This window comes from Ahaetulla prasina, chromosome 8 (assembly GCF_028640845.1).
Source record: "Ahaetulla prasina isolate Xishuangbanna chromosome 8, ASM2864084v1, whole genome shotgun sequence".
Lineage (NCBI taxonomy): Eukaryota > Metazoa > Chordata > Lepidosauria > Squamata > Colubridae > Ahaetulla > Ahaetulla prasina.
Genome location: NC_080546.1, coordinates 88742766 through 88762864, shown reverse-complemented (window position 1 = coordinate 88762864; position 20099 = coordinate 88742766). Strand labels below are relative to the sequence as shown.

The 20099-nt window shown below is 40.9% G+C and overlaps 1 protein-coding gene across 3 annotated transcripts in view; it reads left to right on the top strand.

Moving 5' to 3' along the window:
• PDS5A (PDS5 cohesin associated factor A) overlaps window positions 1-20099 on the top strand; it is a 64005-nt gene that overhangs the window by 15794 nt on the left and 28112 nt on the right. For all 3 annotated transcript variants that reach the window (XM_058192461.1, XM_058192462.1, XM_058192460.1), the window contains exons 3-14: window positions 5613-5816; window positions 6926-7012; window positions 7304-7401; window positions 8877-9003; window positions 10781-10861; window positions 12360-12500; window positions 15130-15245; window positions 15852-15946; window positions 17078-17223; window positions 18086-18237; window positions 18788-18901; window positions 19397-19478. In XM_058192461.1, the coding sequence (XP_058048444.1) occupies window positions 5613-5816; window positions 6926-7012; window positions 7304-7401; window positions 8877-9003; window positions 10781-10861; window positions 12360-12500; window positions 15130-15245; window positions 15852-15946; window positions 17078-17223; window positions 18086-18237; window positions 18788-18901; window positions 19397-19478 (1443 nt within the window). The remainder of the gene's footprint in view (window positions 1-5612; window positions 5817-6925; window positions 7013-7303; window positions 7402-8876; window positions 9004-10780; window positions 10862-12359; window positions 12501-15129; window positions 15246-15851; window positions 15947-17077; window positions 17224-18085; window positions 18238-18787; window positions 18902-19396; window positions 19479-20099) is intronic.

The window sequence follows — 20099 nt, the reverse complement described above, 5'->3', positions numbered from 1 at the left end:
CTGCGTGAGCAGCAGACCAGCATGATTGTGTGCACCCAGCCCTTGGGCGACTGGTGGGCCAGTGCACATGCTCGCAGCTCAACTTGTGCGAGCAGTGGTCTGCCACCCAAGCGGGCTGAGCTGCGTGAGCATGCACACTCCAGCCAGCCACTCACAAGGCCCAATTCCGAATAGGCCACTGTCCAGTAGCTGGAGAAGGGTAATCTGCCACTTAAAAAATGTAGCTGAAAGATGACAGTCAGCAGAATTTATAGGTTTGACTTCCTAGCATGCTCTAATTACTGTATTTTTTAGAGTATAAGACACATCTTAGTTTTTGGGGCGGAAAAAAAGAAAAAAGCTGATTGGCCGGTGGATCAGAATACCCCCAATCAGCTGTTCCTAGAGGTGAATTTTAGCAACAGGTTCCTTGGTTGTGAGCTCTGTGCCTTGGTTTTTTTTTCAGCCTCTGAAACCTCTGTTTCAGAGGCTTTTTTTTCTGCTTCTGAAACTTCTGAAACTCCATTTCAGAAAAAAACTTTTTTCTGCCTCTGAAAGCCTCCAAAACAGAGCTTCAGAAAAAAAAGCGTCTGAGGCTTTTTTTTCTGAAGCTCTGTTTGGAGGCTTTTTTTCTGAAGCTTCTTTCAGGGGCTTTTTTTCTGAAGCTCTGTTTGGAGGCTTTTTGTCTGAAGCTTCGTTTCTGAGGCTTTTTTTCTGAAGCTTCTTTCAGAGGCTTTTTTCAGCCTCTGAAATCTCCGTTTGAGAGGCTGGGCGGCGCTACATTCGGAGTATAAGACGCACCCAGATTTTCATCCTCTTTTTATGGGGAAAAAGGTGTGTCTTATACTCCGAAATATACGGTATATGTATTTCAGATGCACCAGACACCGGTAATAATTTCTTTGGCAACCTTTCAAACCTACGACTGCGCTGAATGAAGGGACTGTTGATGAATGTTCCCAGAGTTATGCCATTTGCAGTGCCCTCTGCAACCGCACGCTTTCAATAAGGGCACGTGGCAACCCGTTTGCATTTGCCACGTGATCGCCATTTGCAAATCTTCCTTGCTGGCTTCCCCAGAAAATCCATGCGTTTCGCTTGTACAGATAATCCTCGACTCACAACAGTTCATTTGGCAACTTTGTTCGAAGTTACACCAGCATTGAACAAAAATTGACTTTGGGGTTGTTGTTTTTTCCACACACTTATGCTCATTCCCACGATCACGTGATCAAAATTCAGGTGCAAAAATTGGAGGCTGAATGGTGTTCATAAGTCGAGGACTACCTGCAGTCTCAAGCAGAAGCCTTATTATCCCTCGCCTGTTACAAGAGTCTTTCCAGACCGACTGCTTTCACTCGGGAACGGTCACATAAGGATTCAGGGATTCTCAGGGGAGGTCAGGCCTATACCACTTTTTGCCATGCAAGGACTCCAAGCTCGGCCCTTTCTTAACACCTTTTTCCAGACTAGCTGGAGAGATGTATTGATGGCACTTCCACTAAGTTTTATTTTGGAAGGACTGGGAAAGTGTGTACCTACCTGTACCAGTGAGAGGGGCAATATTATTGTGGTCCGCCAGCAGCCTGAGGAGGTGACAACGGAGTTGGACAGTGATGAGGCCAAGGTGGGGACAGGGCCATCAGGAAGTGAGGTGCGGACTCCAGAATCTTCAGAGACTGATAGTAGTGAGGCAGAGGAATAGGAGGAGCCTGTTCCTAATGCACGCATGAGAAGAGCTGCCAGAAGGCAAGAGCAGCTCAAGCAAAAAAGACAACTTGGGAGTAGGGCCAAGAGATGATTTGCCCCTCCTATAAGGTTTAAAAAAGACCAGCAACGGTGTTTGAGCTTTGCCGGAAAACAACGTTGGTAACTTCGTCTTCTGCTTCGTCTACGTCTTGCATTTATTTCTGTGTCTTCTGAACGTTTGCCAAGAAAGGCCTTTGGTAGTTTGTCTAATTGGACCAAGGTTTGCGAGATAACTGAGGAATTTGTGTTGGGAGGAATTAGTTTTAATTTAGTTGAACTACGCTGGGAATGAAGTAATTCTCAGCTGTTCAAATAAAGTTTGTTTGTTTTTTTCACTGACTGAGTTTCTTACTACCTACTTGGACCTGGGTCACAGCAAATATCTAAAACATGCACCAAACAACTGGGCCTGAGAACCATGAGAGTAGCCTCAGTTAAAGAAGGATTGCCTGCTGGATTGAAGAAAATGCTATCTTGGCTACAGGTTGTCCTCGCCTTGTGACCGTTCAAAGTTACAACGGCACTGACAAATGTGACTTACGGGCGTTTTCCATAGTTGCAACCTTTACGGCATCCCCATGATCGTGTGATCAAAATTCAGACGCTTGGCAACCGGTTCCTATTTATGGCTTTTGCTGTGTCCCGGGGTCACACGATCCCCTTTGGCGACCTTCTGACAAGCAAAGCCAACGGGGGTGGGCGGGAGCCAGATTCACTTAACAACCGTGTTGTTAAGTGATCAGCTGCAGTGACCCACTGAACCCTGGGCGAGAGAAGTCGTACGGGGCAAAACTCAACTTTGCAAATGTCTCACTGGAAACAAACTGAAATGTTGGGCTCAGTCATAAGTCGTAAGTCGAGGCCTACTGGTGAAACAGAGAGGGAGAGGAGGCCGCAGAAACCAACATGAAGCTAAACCAGAAAAACTAGTAAACTGGAAAGCAGATTTTATCGAAGTGATTTAGACCATAACCTTGCATTCCCTGGGTGACAGCCAATTTGGCAAAAGGTGTTTTCTTCTATAGAGTGAGAGAGGGAGGAGGGTGAGTGAAAAGAGCGTGCGTAGACTCTTGCATCTTACAGAGTTGGGTAGTTCCAGTTGGGTGATAAAAATCAGGTAGGTAGTGTTGTGACCAAGGCCCAAGTAGTGATTACTAAACGCAATTCAGTGCTCAACAAACTTATTTTATTAAAACAGCTGAGAATTAATTCATTCTCAGCTTCATCCAAAACAAAATTCTTAATAACCAGTCCATGGGCCTTCCCGCCAACCTTTGTTGTCTTTGGCAACCTGCCAAAGACTTTTCTTGGCAAAAATCCCACAAAGTTCAAGAGACACTGACAAGAAGCAATGGAATCAACGTTGCTATTCTACAAAGAACCCAACGGCTTGTTGCTGCTCTTTTAAGCCTTATGGGAGTGGCCAGTCATCTTCTGGCTTTACTCCTGAGTTGTCCTTTTTTCTTCAGCTGCTCTTGCCTTCTGGCAGCTCTTCGCACGTGTGCACTAGGAACAGGCTTCTCCTGTTCCTCTGCCTCTGATGTCTGCCTCAGGAGGCTCCGGAATCCGCGCATTGCTCCCAGATGGCCCTGGCCCCATCTCTGCCTCCGATGCAGAGCCTGTTCTGTCCCCCTGTTCGGGGCCCGCAGACACAACAGAGCCCTTGTCTGGGCCTTCCCAACCTTTGTTGTCTTTGGCAACCTGCCAAAGACTTTTCTTGGCAAAAATCCCACAAAGTTCAAGAGACACTGACAAGAAGCAATGGAATCAACGTTGCTATTCTACAAAGAACCCAACGGCTTGTTGCTGCTCTTTTAAGCCTTATGGGAGTGGCCAGTCATCTTCTGGCTTTACTCCTGAGTTGTCCTTTTTTCTTCAGCTGCTCTTGCCTTCTGGCAGCTCTTCGCACGTGTGCACTAGGAACAGGCTTCTCCTGTTCCTCTGCCTCTGATGTCTGCCTCAGGAGGCTCCGGAATCCGCGCATTGCTCCCAGATGGCCCTGGCCCCATCTCTGCCTCCGATGCAGAGCCTGTTCTGTCCCCCTGTTCGGGGCCCGCAGACACAACAGAGCCCTTGTCTGGGCCTTCCCCTGACTCCAGGACTGACCCATTATCCTCCCCAGCCTCCTCACTGTCCGACTGGCTGCTGGTGGACCACAATAGGTAGGATCAGTTGTTGGATTGAGTTAGGACTATTGTATATATGAGTGAGAAGCGATGACCAAATCAGACTTGCAGAAGGTGGCAAAAGCTTAAGTCGTATTTGTTCAGGCATGTAAGGTTGGAGATGGCAGTAAATCTTCTGGCCTTTGGAGAGAAGTGAAATGATGTAAATTTGATGTAAATGATGATTCACAAGCCAGGGCAGGCATAGCGGGGGTGGGGTGGGGGCGGCGGCACTGTGTGTAAACCAAGATAGGGAGAAATCTGTTCTTGTGAACGAGTTTTTTTCTGATCTGTGCCCGGATGCAGAACTGTTCTTGCTCTTTAGCTGCCTGTTTGTGAACGGTAAAAAAAACAACACGTGTCCATGATCAAACGCTGCAGGAAGGGAAGATTTGGTATGCGGTACAGACAGTGGTGGGATTCAAATAATTTTAACATCCGGTTCTCAGTCCTAATGAGCAGCTGGGTAGGCGTGGCTCGGGGGGTGTCATGTGACTGTGTGGGCGTGGCCAACTCAACGTCACTCAGGTCGATGGGCGTTTCACCTTAGCTGTTACAATGTACTAAGGGTTAACCGGAGAGGCAGTTTCTGTAAGCAGGGCAATAAAGATTAGGCTAGAAACATCATCAGAATGTTTCCTTCCTGCCTTCCTTACAAGATTAGCCCTGGAAAGTGGGAAAAAACCAAAATAAAATTTCTTTCAACAAACCGGTTCTCCAAACTGCTTAGAAAGTTAACAACCGGTTCTCCCGAATAGGTGCAAAGTGGCTGAATCCCACCACTGGGTACAGAGTAGAATAGAATAGAATTCTTTATTGGCCTAGTGTGATTGGACACACAAGGAATTTGTCTTTGCCTTTGTACAGGTAGATGTAAGTAACTGTTGACTTGACTTACAACAGTTCATTTAGTTCAAAATTACAATGGCACTGAAAAAACTTGACTCATGACCGGTTTTCAGAGTTAAGACCGTTGCAGCATCCCCACGATCATGTGATCAAAATTCAGACGCTTGGCAACTGGTTCACATTTATGACCGTTGCGACATGCGATTCCCCCTTTTGCGACCTTCTGACAAGCAGAAGTCAGTGGCGAAGTCAGATTCACTTAACAGCCGGGTTACTGCGGTGATTCACTTAACAGCTGAGGCAAGGAAGGTTGCAAAACGGGGCAAAGCCCATTTAACAAACGTCTCCCTTAACAACATAAATTTTGGGCTGGATCGTGGTCATAAGTTGTGAGCTACCTGTAAAAAGATATGGCTGGGCAGCATGAGAATGTTGCCGTGTCAAAAAATATAACCACCCAGGATTCGCATCTTCCTTTTTGGTCCCCTTCTCTTCCATAGCAGCTTTTAGTGATGGTCTTATTCTAATAAGAGTATTTTCCTTTTCCATTTCCATTTCCAAATCAAGAAAAGTTTCTTTCTTAAACAGTACAGGTACCTTAGTGTGCCTCCTTTATATTTATTGTTTGCTGCTTTTAATTTTATTTTTTATTTATTCCATGATATTGCTTTTTTAAAAAATTATTTTAATTTGGTCTTGTCTGGAGAACGTATTGAAGAGGCAATGCCCATATCAAAAGTTGAGCCAATTAATTATATAAACACATCTTGAAAGACATACATTTGCCTAATTGTTGTTTTCAGTTTATTATAAATAATACTACAATTTGGATGGAAATAGGAAATGTTTACATTGTTTGTTAATTCCTAGATGGTAGTAAAAACATTTATGGATATGGACCAGGATTCAGAAGATGAGAAACAACAATATCTCCCTTTAGCCTTGCACCTTGCGTCCGAATTCTTCCTCAGGAACCCCAACAAAGATGTCCGTCTCCTTGTAGCTTGTTGTTTGGCTGATATATTTCGAATTTATGCCCCTGAAGCACCGTATACTTCACATGACAAGCTCAAGGTAAATTAACAAATTATTTCCATCTTCTTTGGCTCTTGAGATTTTCAAAGAAATGATCCTCCAAAGGGAAAGGAAATAGAAACATTTGCACTGTTTTTTATTGAGGAAAAAAAAATGAAGCTTGTAGATCTGACCCTAGGCAGATTGAATTCTATAATTGAATTTTAGCCCCGGTTTGTTGGAAAATCATGCAAAAACTACATGAATCAGAAATGGGTGCAGAATTTAAGATAGTGCCAACTAAGGGGGACGAATATATGGATTCAAAACAAATATCGCTTTGATCATGTAAGCTTGAACCACAGAGCAGTGCTTAAATACTTTCCCTAAAAGGTTTTTCAATCCAAGGAGGAGCTAGCATTAATAGATGTTTCTGGATTGCAAACTCATTTGCTCACTGTATTTTTCGGAGTATAAGACGTACCTTAGTTTTTTGGGAGGAAAATAAGAAAAAAGTTGATTGGCAGGTGGATTGGAATACCCCCAATCAACTGCTCCTAGAGGTGAATTTTAGGAACAGGTTCCTTGGTTGTGAGCTCTGCGCCTTGCTTTTGTTTTCTGCCTCTGAAAGTCCCTGAAACAGCTTCAGAAAAAAAAGCCTCTGAAGCTCTGTTTGGGGGCTTCTTTTCTGAAGCTCTGTTTGGAGGCTTCGTTTCTGATGCTTTTTTCAGCCTCTGAAACCTCCATTTGAAAAGCTGGGCAGGGCTGCATTCGGAGTATAAGACGCACCCAGATTTTCACCCTCTTTTTGGGGGGAAAAAGGTGCTTCTTATACTTTGAAAAATACAGTAATTGGGTTTGCTTTATCTAGTTTTATGGTCTTCTCACGAGGAGCAACAGTGTGGAGCCCCTTTCTCAGGGAGGAATTAGGAACAGCCAGTCTAGTTGCTAATTCTTCATTCCACCGCGGTCACTAGCTCTGGGGAAGAAATGGCTAATCAAAGCAATCATGAACCTGTAAGCATCACTGTAGTTAATTATTACATCTGAACAAAAGCTTTTGTGAATTTTCTTAATGCTGGGAGTATCACGTAAATTGCAAAAAAAAACAAAAACCAACAAGATTAAAATCTATAGCTAAAAAAAAAACCTTTGTTCTTGTTTTGCAGGATATATTTTTGTTTATTACAAGACAGTTAAAAGGATTAGAGGACACTAAAAGCCCTCAGTTTAACAGATACTTTTACTTATTAGAGGTAAGGATTTGTATCAAATTAAATCAAGTATGTATCAGTGCTCAACAAAGCTTCAGTTATGTTTATGAATGTTGTAGCTTCGTTTCTCTTGAAAAGTAATAAGGCAAAATATTTTTCCCTTTGCTCCTTCTCATTTTAATATATCAAAGCATACAAACACGTTGCGATGCTTTTTTCAACAAACCAGTGTTTCATCATTGGCAAGTTATTTTGAGGTTATGCTGACCTTTCGCCATATACATGTACAGTTCGGATTAAAATGATAATGTTAATGCTTTGTTTTTGTTACAGAACTTAGCGTGGGTGAAATCTTACAACATCTGCTTTGAGTTGGAAGATTGCAATGAGATTTTTATTCAGCTTTTTAGGACTCTCTTTTCAGTTATCAAGTAAGTTGGGGTACTCATGCCTATTGTGCAGTTTCAGAGAGGTGCAAGTGCAAATATGCTAATTCTGTTATGTTAATAAAGATATACTGCATGTCTGTAACATAATTACGTTTTTATTACAACTTTATGAAACGATACTACTCTGTTTCCCACCAAAATACGACCTACCCCGAAAGTAAGTCCTAGCTTGATTTTTACATGTGTGTCCAATATAAGCCCCACCCTCCAAAATAAGCCCTAATAAGACCCCACCCACTCCAGGATGCACAGGTAAAAATTAAGCTAAGCGGGGATGGGGGGGATGGAGCTGCCTTGCTACTTACCTTCGGACACTTGCAGCCAGGCCTCGCACACCTCGGCCCATTTCTTCTGCAGCCAGCAAGACTTTCCTGAAGGCCTCTGCAGCTGATAACAGAGCTCTGTTATTGGCTGCAAAAGCCTTCAAGAAAGCCTTGCTAAGCACTGAAGAAGTTCCTGAAGGCCTCTGACAGCGAAAAGGAGGCTGGGGGCGACGCGTGCAAGTGACGTGAGTCAGTGGACGACATCTCCCCCTGCCCCTCCGAAAATAAGACCTGGTGCCTTTTTGTGTGTGGCAAAAAATATATATGAGACAGGGTCTTATTTTGGGGGGAAACGTGGTCATAATGTTACACATGAGTTGCAAAAATCAATTCTGTAATGGCAGAACTACCTGGCTGAGAAATACATCCTGGCAACCCTTGGCGTGCCTAAATATCAAAATCAAGTTCTTGATATCTTACGAATCTTAACACATCCAAGCAATGAGCCCGAATAGAGGTTCATAAAGATTTTGCTTTTCTGTAGCCTCGGTTTAATTCTGTGAGTCAAGATAATTAATTGGCAAGACAGTTGATGGAGGACCAAAATATAATCTGAAAGAATCTGGGACAATTTTTAATTGCCTGTTGACTGATTGATTGCCTGGCTAATTGCCTGATGACTGCTTGATGATGCTACCTAGTTTGGTAGTGAAACATCTGCAAGAATGTGGGCCCAGAATGGTCCACAATTAGAGCATACTTACTTTCCCATATAATATTTTTTTTGGGGGGGGGGGCTTTGGGGTAGAGTGACATTGGCAAGAAACTAAAAATTCATCCTGAATTGCTTGACTTCTTTTGCCCTGAGGGTAAACAGCAAAGGTGTTAGAAATCTTCCTGATAAAACATGTAACTCATCTCCTCATGCTATGCAAATGATTTTGATAAGGAGCATTAATGCTTCAGTGAATTAGTGGGAAAGGTATGGGGAAAAACAGACGTGCCTGAGTAACACGGTGTTTCCCGGTAAAATCAAAAGAGAAATAAACTTACAATATCTTTCATATGACCTGGTCATTTTTATTAAAAACTTAAGTGGAAAAGATTACTGACTGAAATTTAGTAGCAGGTTGTTTTCTTTGAGTTCTAACGCTGTTGTCAACCTAATAATCTAATTTTAATGTTAACATTTAGCAATAGCCACAATCAGAAGGTCCAAATGCATATGCTGGATTTGATGAGTTCTATCATCATGGAAGGCGACGGGGTGACTCAAGAACTGTTGGACTCCATTCTTATCAACCTCATTCCTGCACACAAGGTTTGCAAAGACAAAAAAAAAAAAAAAAGCTCTCGCGTTCTTGGGATAGAAATTGAAAATCTTCTCTTACAGCAGGGGGTGGGGAGCTATGGCCCTTTTATGACCTCTGGACTTCAACTCCCAGAATTCTTTTTTTTTTAAATTTTATTTATTTATTTATTTTATTTGCATTTATATCCCGCCCTTCTCCGAAGACTCAGGGCAGCTTACACTATGTTAAGCAATAGTCTTCATCCATTTGATGAACGTATCTTTTCTTTTATGTACACTTATTTTATTTATTTATTATTTTATTTATTTGATTTTTATACCGCCCTTCTCCCGAAGGACTCAGGGCGGTGTACAGGCAACAATAAAATACAAAACACCACAATATACAATTTAAAATACGAATTAAAAAACTTATTATAATTAGCCTAGAACCTTAAAATTTATAAAACCAAACCCCATTTAAAATTAATAGAAAATTTAAAATCGATAAAATTTATGTAATTTAAAATTTAAAATATAAAATATAAAATTTAAAATTTAAAATTTAGGCCAGCCCCGCGCGAATAAAAAATGTACACTGGGAGCATATGCACCAAGACAAATTCCTTGTGTGTCCAATCATACTTGGCCAATAAAATTCTATTCTATTCTATTCTATTTGTATATTATATACAAAGTCAACTTATTGCCCCCCCAACAATCTGGGTCCTCATTTTACCTACCTTATAAAGGATGGAAGGCTGAGTCAGCCTTGGGCCTGGTGGGACTTGAACTTGCAGTAATTGCAAGCAGCTGTGTTAATAACAGACTCTTCTTGAGCTCAGGAATTCTGGAAGTTGAAGTCCACAAATCATAAAGGGGCCATAGTTCCCCACTTTTATCTTTACAGAATGTATTGCCAAAATAACAGAAAACTTGCTGGTCTTCTGCTGATCCTTCCTTTCCTCTTCCTTCTACTGCAACTTCACAGGGGCGATCTTATTTTTAAATACAAAGGTGTTCAGAAAAATGATAAGGGACGCGTTTGGTAAAGACAACAACTGTACATATTTTAACTTATATTTTGTTGTTGGCGTAGAATTAGTGGATGTTATAATTTGGGAGCCTACCAGGGCAGTTTCTAAAAAAGTTATTTCAAAATAGAGGTTAGCGATTTGTTAAGTTGCCAGGTGCACCATGCAGTGATGCAGTAAAACTTGAAAGATTATAGGTCTTGATAGACACATGAGATTTAGGTCATTGTTTAAATTTTGCTACGTTTTGGAGAACTTTTGGTACTGTATTGCCAACTTAAAATTTATAACACTTCCTGTCCCCTCAAAAATAAGGTTAAATACTGGATTTGGGAAGATTTTAATACACAGAGAGAGCCAGAATGTTGCCAAATCATATTCTGCTATCTCTAAAAGGACAGATTTATAGTAACATTCATGAATGTAAGTTTTATACACATCTTCCCTGACCCTGGTGGTGGTAGCGGGGGAGAAGTTTGTAATTTTTTCCACTTTTTCTACCTGTTTTCCACTGGTAAAAAGGCAAGATTAAAAATTGTCTGTCTGTCTATCTGTCTGTCTGTCTGTCTGTCTGTCTGTCTGTCTCTATCTATCTATCTATCTATCTATCTATCTATCTATCTATCTATCTATCTATCTATCTATCTATCATATTCATGTGTAGATATCATACTTTAGAGTTTGCCTCATACCTTGTGTTTGAAAATGTCTAGCATGAATTGCTTGACGACAACTGTAATTTCCTTAAATATATATTTTTCTTTTTATTCTAGAACCTTAATAAACAGGCCTTCGATCTTGCAAAAATCCTGTTGAAAAGAACAGTCCAAACTATTGAGCCATGCATTGCCAATGTATGTATTACACATTTTGACATACTAAGTGATTGCTGCATTTTAAAACCTGGCTTGTTTGGAATATTTCTTTGGGTTCATTATAGCAAACTTATAAAATTGGTAAATGAGTAATTGATACTTTACATGCGCCATGAGGCCAGTTATTCAGCAATCATAATCCCACATTTATGACACATCTTTCTTCCTTCCCACTATTTCAGTCAGAGATAAGCTAAATTCATGACAAGGCAATCATTCTGTGTTGCCCAGGTTAGCAAGCTAACATTGTCCTTTGATAAACAAAAGAAATGACTGGGTGTAGCACATCAAATTTTTAGACTGTGCAACATCTAAAGGTCAAAATAATTAACAAGTGATGTGGGTTATAATTGTCTTGTCACTTGCTACAAATGCTTACCAAGTGCCTAATTTTAAAATCTGCATGCCAATTATTGGGGGGGGGGGCAGGAAATCAAGTTTCCAAATAAAAGCTAGCTTTAAGGCTTAGTGCCTACATAGGGATAATTAATTTAAATATGATTATCTGTGAACTTGTTAATGTGTTTGTGATGCAGAGATAGAAGTGAAAGGGTTTGTGTGTGTAAAATACAGTTAGGTAAAATTACGTTGCATCATGTTATTAAATAATTTAGTACAAGGCCATCAATAGGATCATAGTTTCAGCTGCTTCTTAAACCTGGGTATTATCATGGCTAATTCCTTTCTCAAGCTTGCTTGCTTGCTCCAGTCTCATTTCCACGCTATCAGATTCTAATAGACGACTACCAGAATCTTAGTCCACATTTTGCAATTTGCACTGAAGTAGAACGCTAATCTTTTTTAACTTGTAGGCATCCTTGTGAAATACACTTATTGCCCAAAATATATCCCAAAGGATAATCTGAGCTTTATGATTTCAAAGATTACCATTCCACTTTAAAAAATGTGTCTACATTTTTTAAATTGGCTCTACCGCTTGGGACAGGAATTTTTAATGCCTTTTGCTATCTTGAGAATCTTGGCATCCCGTAATCTGCTTCAACATATGCGTGAGAGCGATAGAATTTCATCTTTGATACTGTGTGTTGAATAGAAACTGAAACCACAATTCAATTCTATTTACTAAACGAATTCATACACTGCCCCATCTCACTGCCGCAATGACTCTGGCTGGTTTTACAAGTTGCAAGCAAAAAAATACACATAAAAATCCATTCAAAAATAGACAAAGTTAAAAAAAAAGATGGAGGGAGTGCCCTCAAGCCACCGGCCATCCTTAGGGTTGTGTCCCACACTTGGATCGCCATACTACTTGACACAGCCAGGCCTTAACCAGAAAGCCAACCAAGGATGATGGGCAACTGTGCCTTAGGGGCCAAGATGTCCCATAGGACAGGAGGAATGCTTTAATATTGGAACACAGTTTTGCAAAAATGTGATGACAACAGTCAGTTAAAATGTGTAGGCACTTTGAACCTATTTACTTTTTAAAGCAAACGTTTTTTCTCTCTATTAGTTTTTTAATCAGGTTTTGGTACTAGGGAAGTCTTCTGTGAGTGACTTGTCTGAGCATATATTTGATCTAATACAAGAACTTTTCGCTGTCGATCCTAATCTACTGTTGTCTGTCATGCCACAGCTGGAGTTCAAGCTGAAGGTAAGATGAATTAATCTTACCTCGGATTCTGTATGAAAGAATTTGTATGAAGGTCTGTAGCATTTGAGGGACGCAGTGGCTCAAGGGGCTAAGACGCTGAGCTTGTCGATCGAAAGGTCGGCAGTTCAGCGGTTCGAATCCCTGGTGCTGCCGCGTAACGGGGTGAGCTCCCGTGACTTGTCCCAGGATTTGCCAACCTAGCAGTTCGAAAGCACATACAAAAAAATGCAAGTAGAAAAAACAGGGACCACCTTTGGTGGGAAGGGAAGAGCGTTCCGTGCGCCTTTGGTGTTGAGTCATGCCGGCCACATGACCACGGAGATGTCTTCGGACAGCGCTGGCTCTTCGGCTTTGGAATGGAGATAAGCGCCACCCCCTAGAATTGGGAACGATTAGCACATATGTACGAGGAGAAATTTTACTTTTACCTTTACTGTAGCATTTGCATACGGAAAAGTGGGTTTGTTGGTTTTTTTAATGTGTTTTTGCAAGTGGCTGAGGTGGAAGTACAAAAGGACAGAGGAGCTGAGGTTGCATTGCAAATGCGTGTTGGCAGTTTTGACAGGATGATTAAGAATAGGCAGGCATGAATCTGTGAGGTTTTCAGAACAAATTTATTTCTATACTTGCCAATGGAAGTAACTATATCTTGGACAACTTCCGAAGAATCGTTGGCATGCTGATGAAACAGAATAAGTAATACCATCCTAGGCTTTATCGCTGAAGGATGGCATCGGGAGCTATTGGTGGCGCAGTGGTTAGAATGTAGTATTGCAGGCTAATTCTGCCGACTGCCAGCAGTTCGATCCCGACCCGCTCTAGGTTGACTCAGCCTTCCATCCTTCCAAGGTGGGTAAAATGAGGACCCAGATTGTTTGGGGGGGCGGGGGGCGGGCTGACTCTGTAAACTGCTCAGAGAGGGCTGTAAAGCACTGTGAAGCAGTATACAAGTCTAAGCGCTATTGCTTCCTTCCTTCCCCCCTTCCCTCTCCCTTCCTTCCTTCCCCACTTCCTTCTCCCTTCCTTCTTTCCCCCCTTCCCTCTCCCTTCCTTCCTTCCTTCCTTTCTTGTCAGCCTTCCCTTCCCGTCCCTTCCCTTTCTTCCTGTCCTTTCCCTTCTCTTCCCTTCCCTTCCTCTTTTCTTTCTTCCTTTTCTTTCCTTCCCTTTCTCTTTCCTTCCCTTCCTCTTTTCTTCCCTTCCCTTCCCTTTCCTTCCTTTCCCTTCCCTTCCCTTCCCTTCCCTTCCCTTCCCTTCCCCCTTCCTTTCCTTTCCTTTCCTTTCCTTTCCTTTCCTTTCCTTTCCTTTCCTTTCCTTTCCTTTCCTTCTTTCCTTTCCTTTCCTTTCCCTTCCCTTCCCTTCCCTTCCCTTCCTCCTTCCTTTCCTTTCCCTTCCCTTCCTTTCCTCCTTCCTTTCCTTTCCCTTCCCTTCCCTTCCCCTCGCTTCCTCCATCTGTCCATGATGGCGCAGTGGTTAGAATGCAATATTGCAGGCTAATTCTGCTGACTGCCAGCAATCCTGGCCAGCTCAAGGTTGATTCAGCCTTCCATCTTTCCGAGGTCTGTAAAATGAGGACCCGGATTCTTGGGAGGAAAGATGCTGACTCTAAAACCGCTTAGAGAGGGCTGTAAAGCACTGTGAAGCGGTATATAAATCTTAAATGCTGTTGCTGTCAAGATCACAGGAAGTGATAGTACCACTCTATACTGCAGTACTGAGGCCATGTTTGGAATGCAGGTAGTTCCACAAATTACGACCACATTTGAGCCCCAAATTGCTGTAGCTAAGTGAAACAGTTCTGTCTCATTTTATGCCTTTTCTTTCCACTGTTATTAAGTGAATCCCTACAGTTGCTAAGTTAGTAAACATGGTTGTTAAGTAAATCTGGCTTCCCTCTTGACTTTGCTTGTCAGAGGTCACAAAAGGGGATCATGTGACCCACTGCAACAGTCACAAACATGAGCCAGTTGCCAAGCATCTGAATTTTGGTCATGTGACTGTGGGGATGCAGCAGCCGCCGCCGCCATAAGAGTGAAAAATTGTCAGAGGTCATTTTTTTTAGCGCCGTTGTAACTTTGAACTGTCACTAAATGAACAGTTGTAAGTCGGCTTTGTGTTACTCTACATATTGATTAAAAAAACATCACAGAAAAAGAGGCATCCTTATGAAGAGATACCTCAGTTCTGGCTGGTCAAAAATCGGAATACAGCATAAAGCGTGTTGCAATATCTCCGTGGTCACGTGATCATAAATCGGCCACTTGGCAGTTGACTCGGGGTCATGCGATCACCTTTTGCAATCTTCTGACAAGCAAAGTCAATGGCGAAGCCAGATTCACTTAGCAATCCCTGTGGCTAATCTAATAGCTGCAGAGATTCACTTATCAGTGGCAAGTAAGGGCATAAAATGACGCAAAGTGTCTTATCTCACCTAGCAACAGAGGTTTTGGGCTCAGTTTGTGATCATCCGTCAAGGACTACCTGACTTGAACCTGGGAAAGGATTTCAAGAGACGTGCATAACTTTAAACTACGTTGCTCTGATTTAACTTACTTTGCGGAATGAGAGCAAATATTCCGACTTGCTTAAATGTGATGTCTGTAGGTTTCACTTTTTTCTTTTTAACTGACAGAGCAATGATGGAGAAGAACGCTTAGCTGTCGTAAGGCTTTTAGCAAAGTTATTTGGTTCCAAAGATTCGGATCTTGCAACCCAAAATCGTCCACTTTGGCAGTGTTTTCTTGGCCGGTGAGAAATGCACCTAATTTATATATTTGATTGGGTTGATTTTAGCCATTTTTTCCCAGGGATACCTTTTTTTAAAAAAAACATTTACTTGTTTTTAAAAGCCCTATATAAAATTTGTAACACAGTGAATACTATGTGTATTTATTGTATTACAGTAAATGACATATTTTGAAATTGAAATGCCATCTATAATTTCCATGTTTTAGCCGAATAGATTTTTTTCCCTTGGTTTTATCCATTATGCTGTTATCATTCCTTGAAATAATATGCATGTATTGTATAGTGAATACATATTTGTATTTGCATTCACCTTGAAAATCTGACTATAGTAATTACTTTTTGCTTTATTTTAAGAAATCTAGTTTGGTTTTGGATAAAAATTATCCATTTTAATTTTCCTGTCTTTTCTGTGTTTTAAACTGAAAATACTTATTTTTTTTCTATTTATTCAATTTACTTTATTGTGTGGGACGCTCAGTATGTTGGATTATATATTTGCTGTATGTAGCATTCTGAAAGTCTTGTTTTCATAAAAGCATATTTAGTTTATTGTATTTGTCACTGAAGCCAAGTATAATTTTGGATTTATACATTCCTCTCTTTTAGATTCAATGATATTCATGTTCCTGTGAGATTAGAAAGTGTGAAATTTGCAAGTCATTGTTTAATGAACCATCCAGATTTAGCAAAAGACCTCACTGGTAAGATATCTTAATTCAGAAGAATTGAGGATAATAGGTTCAAAGAAATAATGTGGAGATACAGCACTGGTTTGATAATAATCAAAGTATTGTTAATTATGAGGCTTAAAAGGCATGTTGGAGATATATTTCTTCATAGAATTTTGTTGTTGTTAGTTGCGAAGTTGTGTCCGACCCATCGCGACCCCATGGACAACGTTCCTCCAGGCCTTCCTGTCCTCTACCATCCTCTGGAGTCCATTTAAACTCATGCCTACTGCTTCAGTGACTCCATCCAGCCACCTCGTTCTCTGTCGTCCCATTTTTCTTTTGCCCTCCATCTTTCCCAGCATTAGGCTCTTCTCCAGTGAGTCCTTTCTCATTAGGTGGCCAAAGTATTTGAGTTTCCTCTTCAGGATCTGGCCTTCTAAAGAGCAGTCAGGGCTGATCTCCTCTAAGACTGACTTGTTTGTTCGCCTTGCAGTCCAAGGGACTTGCAGGAGTCCTCTCCAGCACCAGAGTTCAAAGGCCTCAATTCTTTGGCGCTCAGCCTTTCTTATGGTCCAACCTTCACAGCTATACATTGCAACTGGGAAAACCATAACATTGACTATCCACACTTTTGTTGGCAGGGTGATGTCTCTGCTTTTTAGTATACTGTCTAGATTTGAATAATAATAATAATAATAATAATAATAATAATAATAATAATAATAATAATAATGATGATGATGATGATGATGATGATGATGATAATAATAATATTGATGATAATAATAATAATAGAAAGAATAAGAAACGTTAATGATGCTTATATCTTGCACCACCCAACCTATAAAATAAGAGGAAGTGTTTATCAATCCATCTGTGAAATCCAACCGCATTATCAACTCAGTGCACCAGGCTTTCTACAAATCAGACCTTCCATTGTCGTCCTTTGTTAGTTACTTGCCTGCTTAACTTTTATATGTATTTCCTGAACTTACAGTTAGAAACGGGTTCTGTTGACATCTCTAAATAATGTTGACTGTCAATGTGTTCTGCATCATTTAATATTCTTAAAGGTTTTGCTCTTTAGTTTCAGGCTATGAACACTTAGTATTTTTCAGTAGAAATTATACACGTTTTGTGTTTTTGTTTTTTTTGAAATAGAATACTTAAAAGTCAGATCCCATGATCCAGAAGAAGCCATCCGCCACGATGTCATTGTCACAATCATCACTGCGGGCAAAAGAGATCTTTCTTTAGTCAATGACCAGCTCCTTGGTTTTGTCAGAGAAAGGACGCTGGATAAGCGGGTAAAGTCACTTGCATCTTACAATTTCCTACACTTTTCCACATTAGAGGCTCCCCTAGATCAGGGTTCTCCAACCATGGTCCCTTTAAGACTTGTGGACTTCAACTCCCAGAGTCCCTCAGCCAGCAAAGCAAAGCAAAGCTGGCTGAGGAACTCTGGGAGATGAAGTCCACAAGTCTTAAAGGGACCAAGGTTGGAGATCCCTGCCCTGGATGTTCTGAGGGCGTGGATGGAAAGAAATGTCATGCTGTTGTGTTACAAATGAATGGCAGTTATTGAAAGGAGAGGTCAATTGCCAGCGCCCCCTTTCATCTGAATATAAAAATCGATGAACTGTTTTATGTTGACAAATAAAAAACCGATATTTCTTGTCTGTCCTCCGTGCGTGAGATCATTTTCTACCGTTGCTGCAGCGTGTTATTCAAAATAAAAGCAGTTTCCCAAAAGGTTTTGAGCTGTGTTGTTTTTAATCATTTAGAAGTTATAGTCTCAGTTGTCTCTGGAGATTCTCAGTCATCCAAGTCATGGGTGTCCCAAAGATGCTTTTTCAAATCTTCGAAGATGTTTCACTTCCCATCCAAGAAGCTTCCTCAGCTCTGGAAGAAGCTTCTTGGATGAGAAGCGAAATGTCTTCAAAGAAAAAACAAGAAAGTCCAATTGCCTTTTGAAATAGCACCTTTTGGACGATCTCAATCATCAATATGGTTTTTATAACACTTTTAACATAAAGAATGGTGACTTTTTTCTGTGGTAAGTCAAGCTACAACTTTTCTGACGTGTCCTGGTCGTTAATTTTTAAGCCGAAGCTGTTTGTAACATCACCTCCTTGGGCTTGTGTTTCTTCTTCTTCTTCTTTTTTTAAGTGGCGGGTAAGAAAAGAAGCGATGATGGGACTCGCTCAGCTGTACAAGAAATACTGCCTTCATGGTGAAGCTGGAAAAGATGCGGCGGAGAAAGTCAGCTGGATAAAGGATAAACTTTTGCACATATATTATCAGAATAGCATTGATGATAAGTAAGTGAATGGATCTGTTCTTTCATCATCTTTTAACGACCCCATAATCCCTTGTGGGGTGGAGTCTGGGCAACTGGGTGGAGCTAGCAGAGTGTTTACTGGCCGGATGCCTTTCCTGTCGCCAGTGCGGAGTTTTGTTCAGCAGATACATTCTCATTGTTCCCAGAGAGAGAAATACCTGCCTCTACTTAGGATCGAACTCACAGCCTCCTGATTGTGAGGCGAGAGCTACGCCTCTAGGGCACTGCCCCACTCCAATGGATCTGCTCTTTCCCCAGAATAAAATCACAAAGCAATCTGACCTTCCCTCCATCCTTTCTTTATTAGAGACCAGCTACACGGCTGGCCACTGACATCTGGCAGATGTATGATCAAATATCCCACTTTTTCATATATATCATGAGAATAGATTGCCTCTCCTTGGCCTTTTTGCCTTGCAGACCTTGCTCTTCCCTATGTACATGTGTAGGACAGTTTCCCCTTTTAAGAAACTTTTAAATATTAAACTCTGAGCAGTTTAAACAATGCCTGCATTTATGTTCCTTTGCAGATTGCTGGTGGAGAAAATCTTTGCTCAGTATCTCGTTCCTCATAATTTGGAAACCGAAGAGAGGATGAAGTGCTTATATTATTTATATGCTAGCTTAGATCCAAATGCTGTTAAGTGAGTATGGCTTCGACTGGAACAACCGCTACATTTTAAAATCGGTTTCACCAGTACTTTTAAATATTCCGTGGGCGGGCGTTTTATGTTACATGCCTTGTAGCTCAGCGGAGTTCCTTTGCTGGTGCGATGGCCAGTGCGTTGACGTCACTAGCTCCATTCAGTAGAATTCCGATCAAGGCAGCCTGCTGTTCTTCAGAACTACTTTTAAAAAAATTGTATTTTGCGATAGGAATACTTAGATCTTTTTGGCGTAAATGCATGTGGGAGTCTGAATTAAAATTAAGTAAGTAAGAAAAGATAGGAATCTGGGACTCAAATATGCATAAATTTTGAAAAAAACATGACATTAGTGAGGGTGGAAGAGCTATCTCGTTTTTAAAAAGCTGCTGGGTGGAGAATGCCATGGAACTCCATATGCTATGTATGAAGTCACATTTTTAAACCCCCCCCCCCACACATGTTTTAATATATTTTTCATGTCTTTATGCCCAGGGCACTGAATGAAATGTGGAAGTGCCAGAACATGCTTAGGAGTCATATGCGGGAATTGCTAGATTTGCATAAAACACCCACCGTAGGTTTCAAAAATAACATCATTGTTCTTACTTTGCATGTTTTGCTTTTTAATATTGCTGTATTTTAGAAAGTTAATATTCCCTGTTCTCTTAAAATTGCTGTGTTAAATAACTCTGAATTTGTTCTTTGAACGGTACCATGTCTCAAAATAATTGCCTGTGAAGAGCTTTGTAATGAGATATAAATATGGGAAAATCTATGGCGCAGAGAACAATATGGTATCATCTTGATGATGTCTTTTCTGACAAGGGCAAACGAGTACTAACACTATAGGTAGTCCTCGACTTACAACCACAGTGGAGCCCGAAATTTCTGTTGCTAAGTGAGATATTTGTTAAAGTGAATTTGGCCCCATTTTAGGATTTTTCTTGCCACAGTTGTTAAATGATTCCCTGCAGTTGTTAAGTCATGAGTGTGAAAAACTCATAAGTTGCTTTTTTTTTAGTTCCGTTGTGACTTCGAATGGTCACTAAATGTACCGTTTTAAGTAGAGGACTACCTATATATGTGCAAAATATGGATGGACTATGGGAAGAAAGAGCGATCTTTTAAAACATTACAATCTGGCTTTTACAAACCACCTGATAAACAGCTATACTCATTTATTGTCAAATCTTAA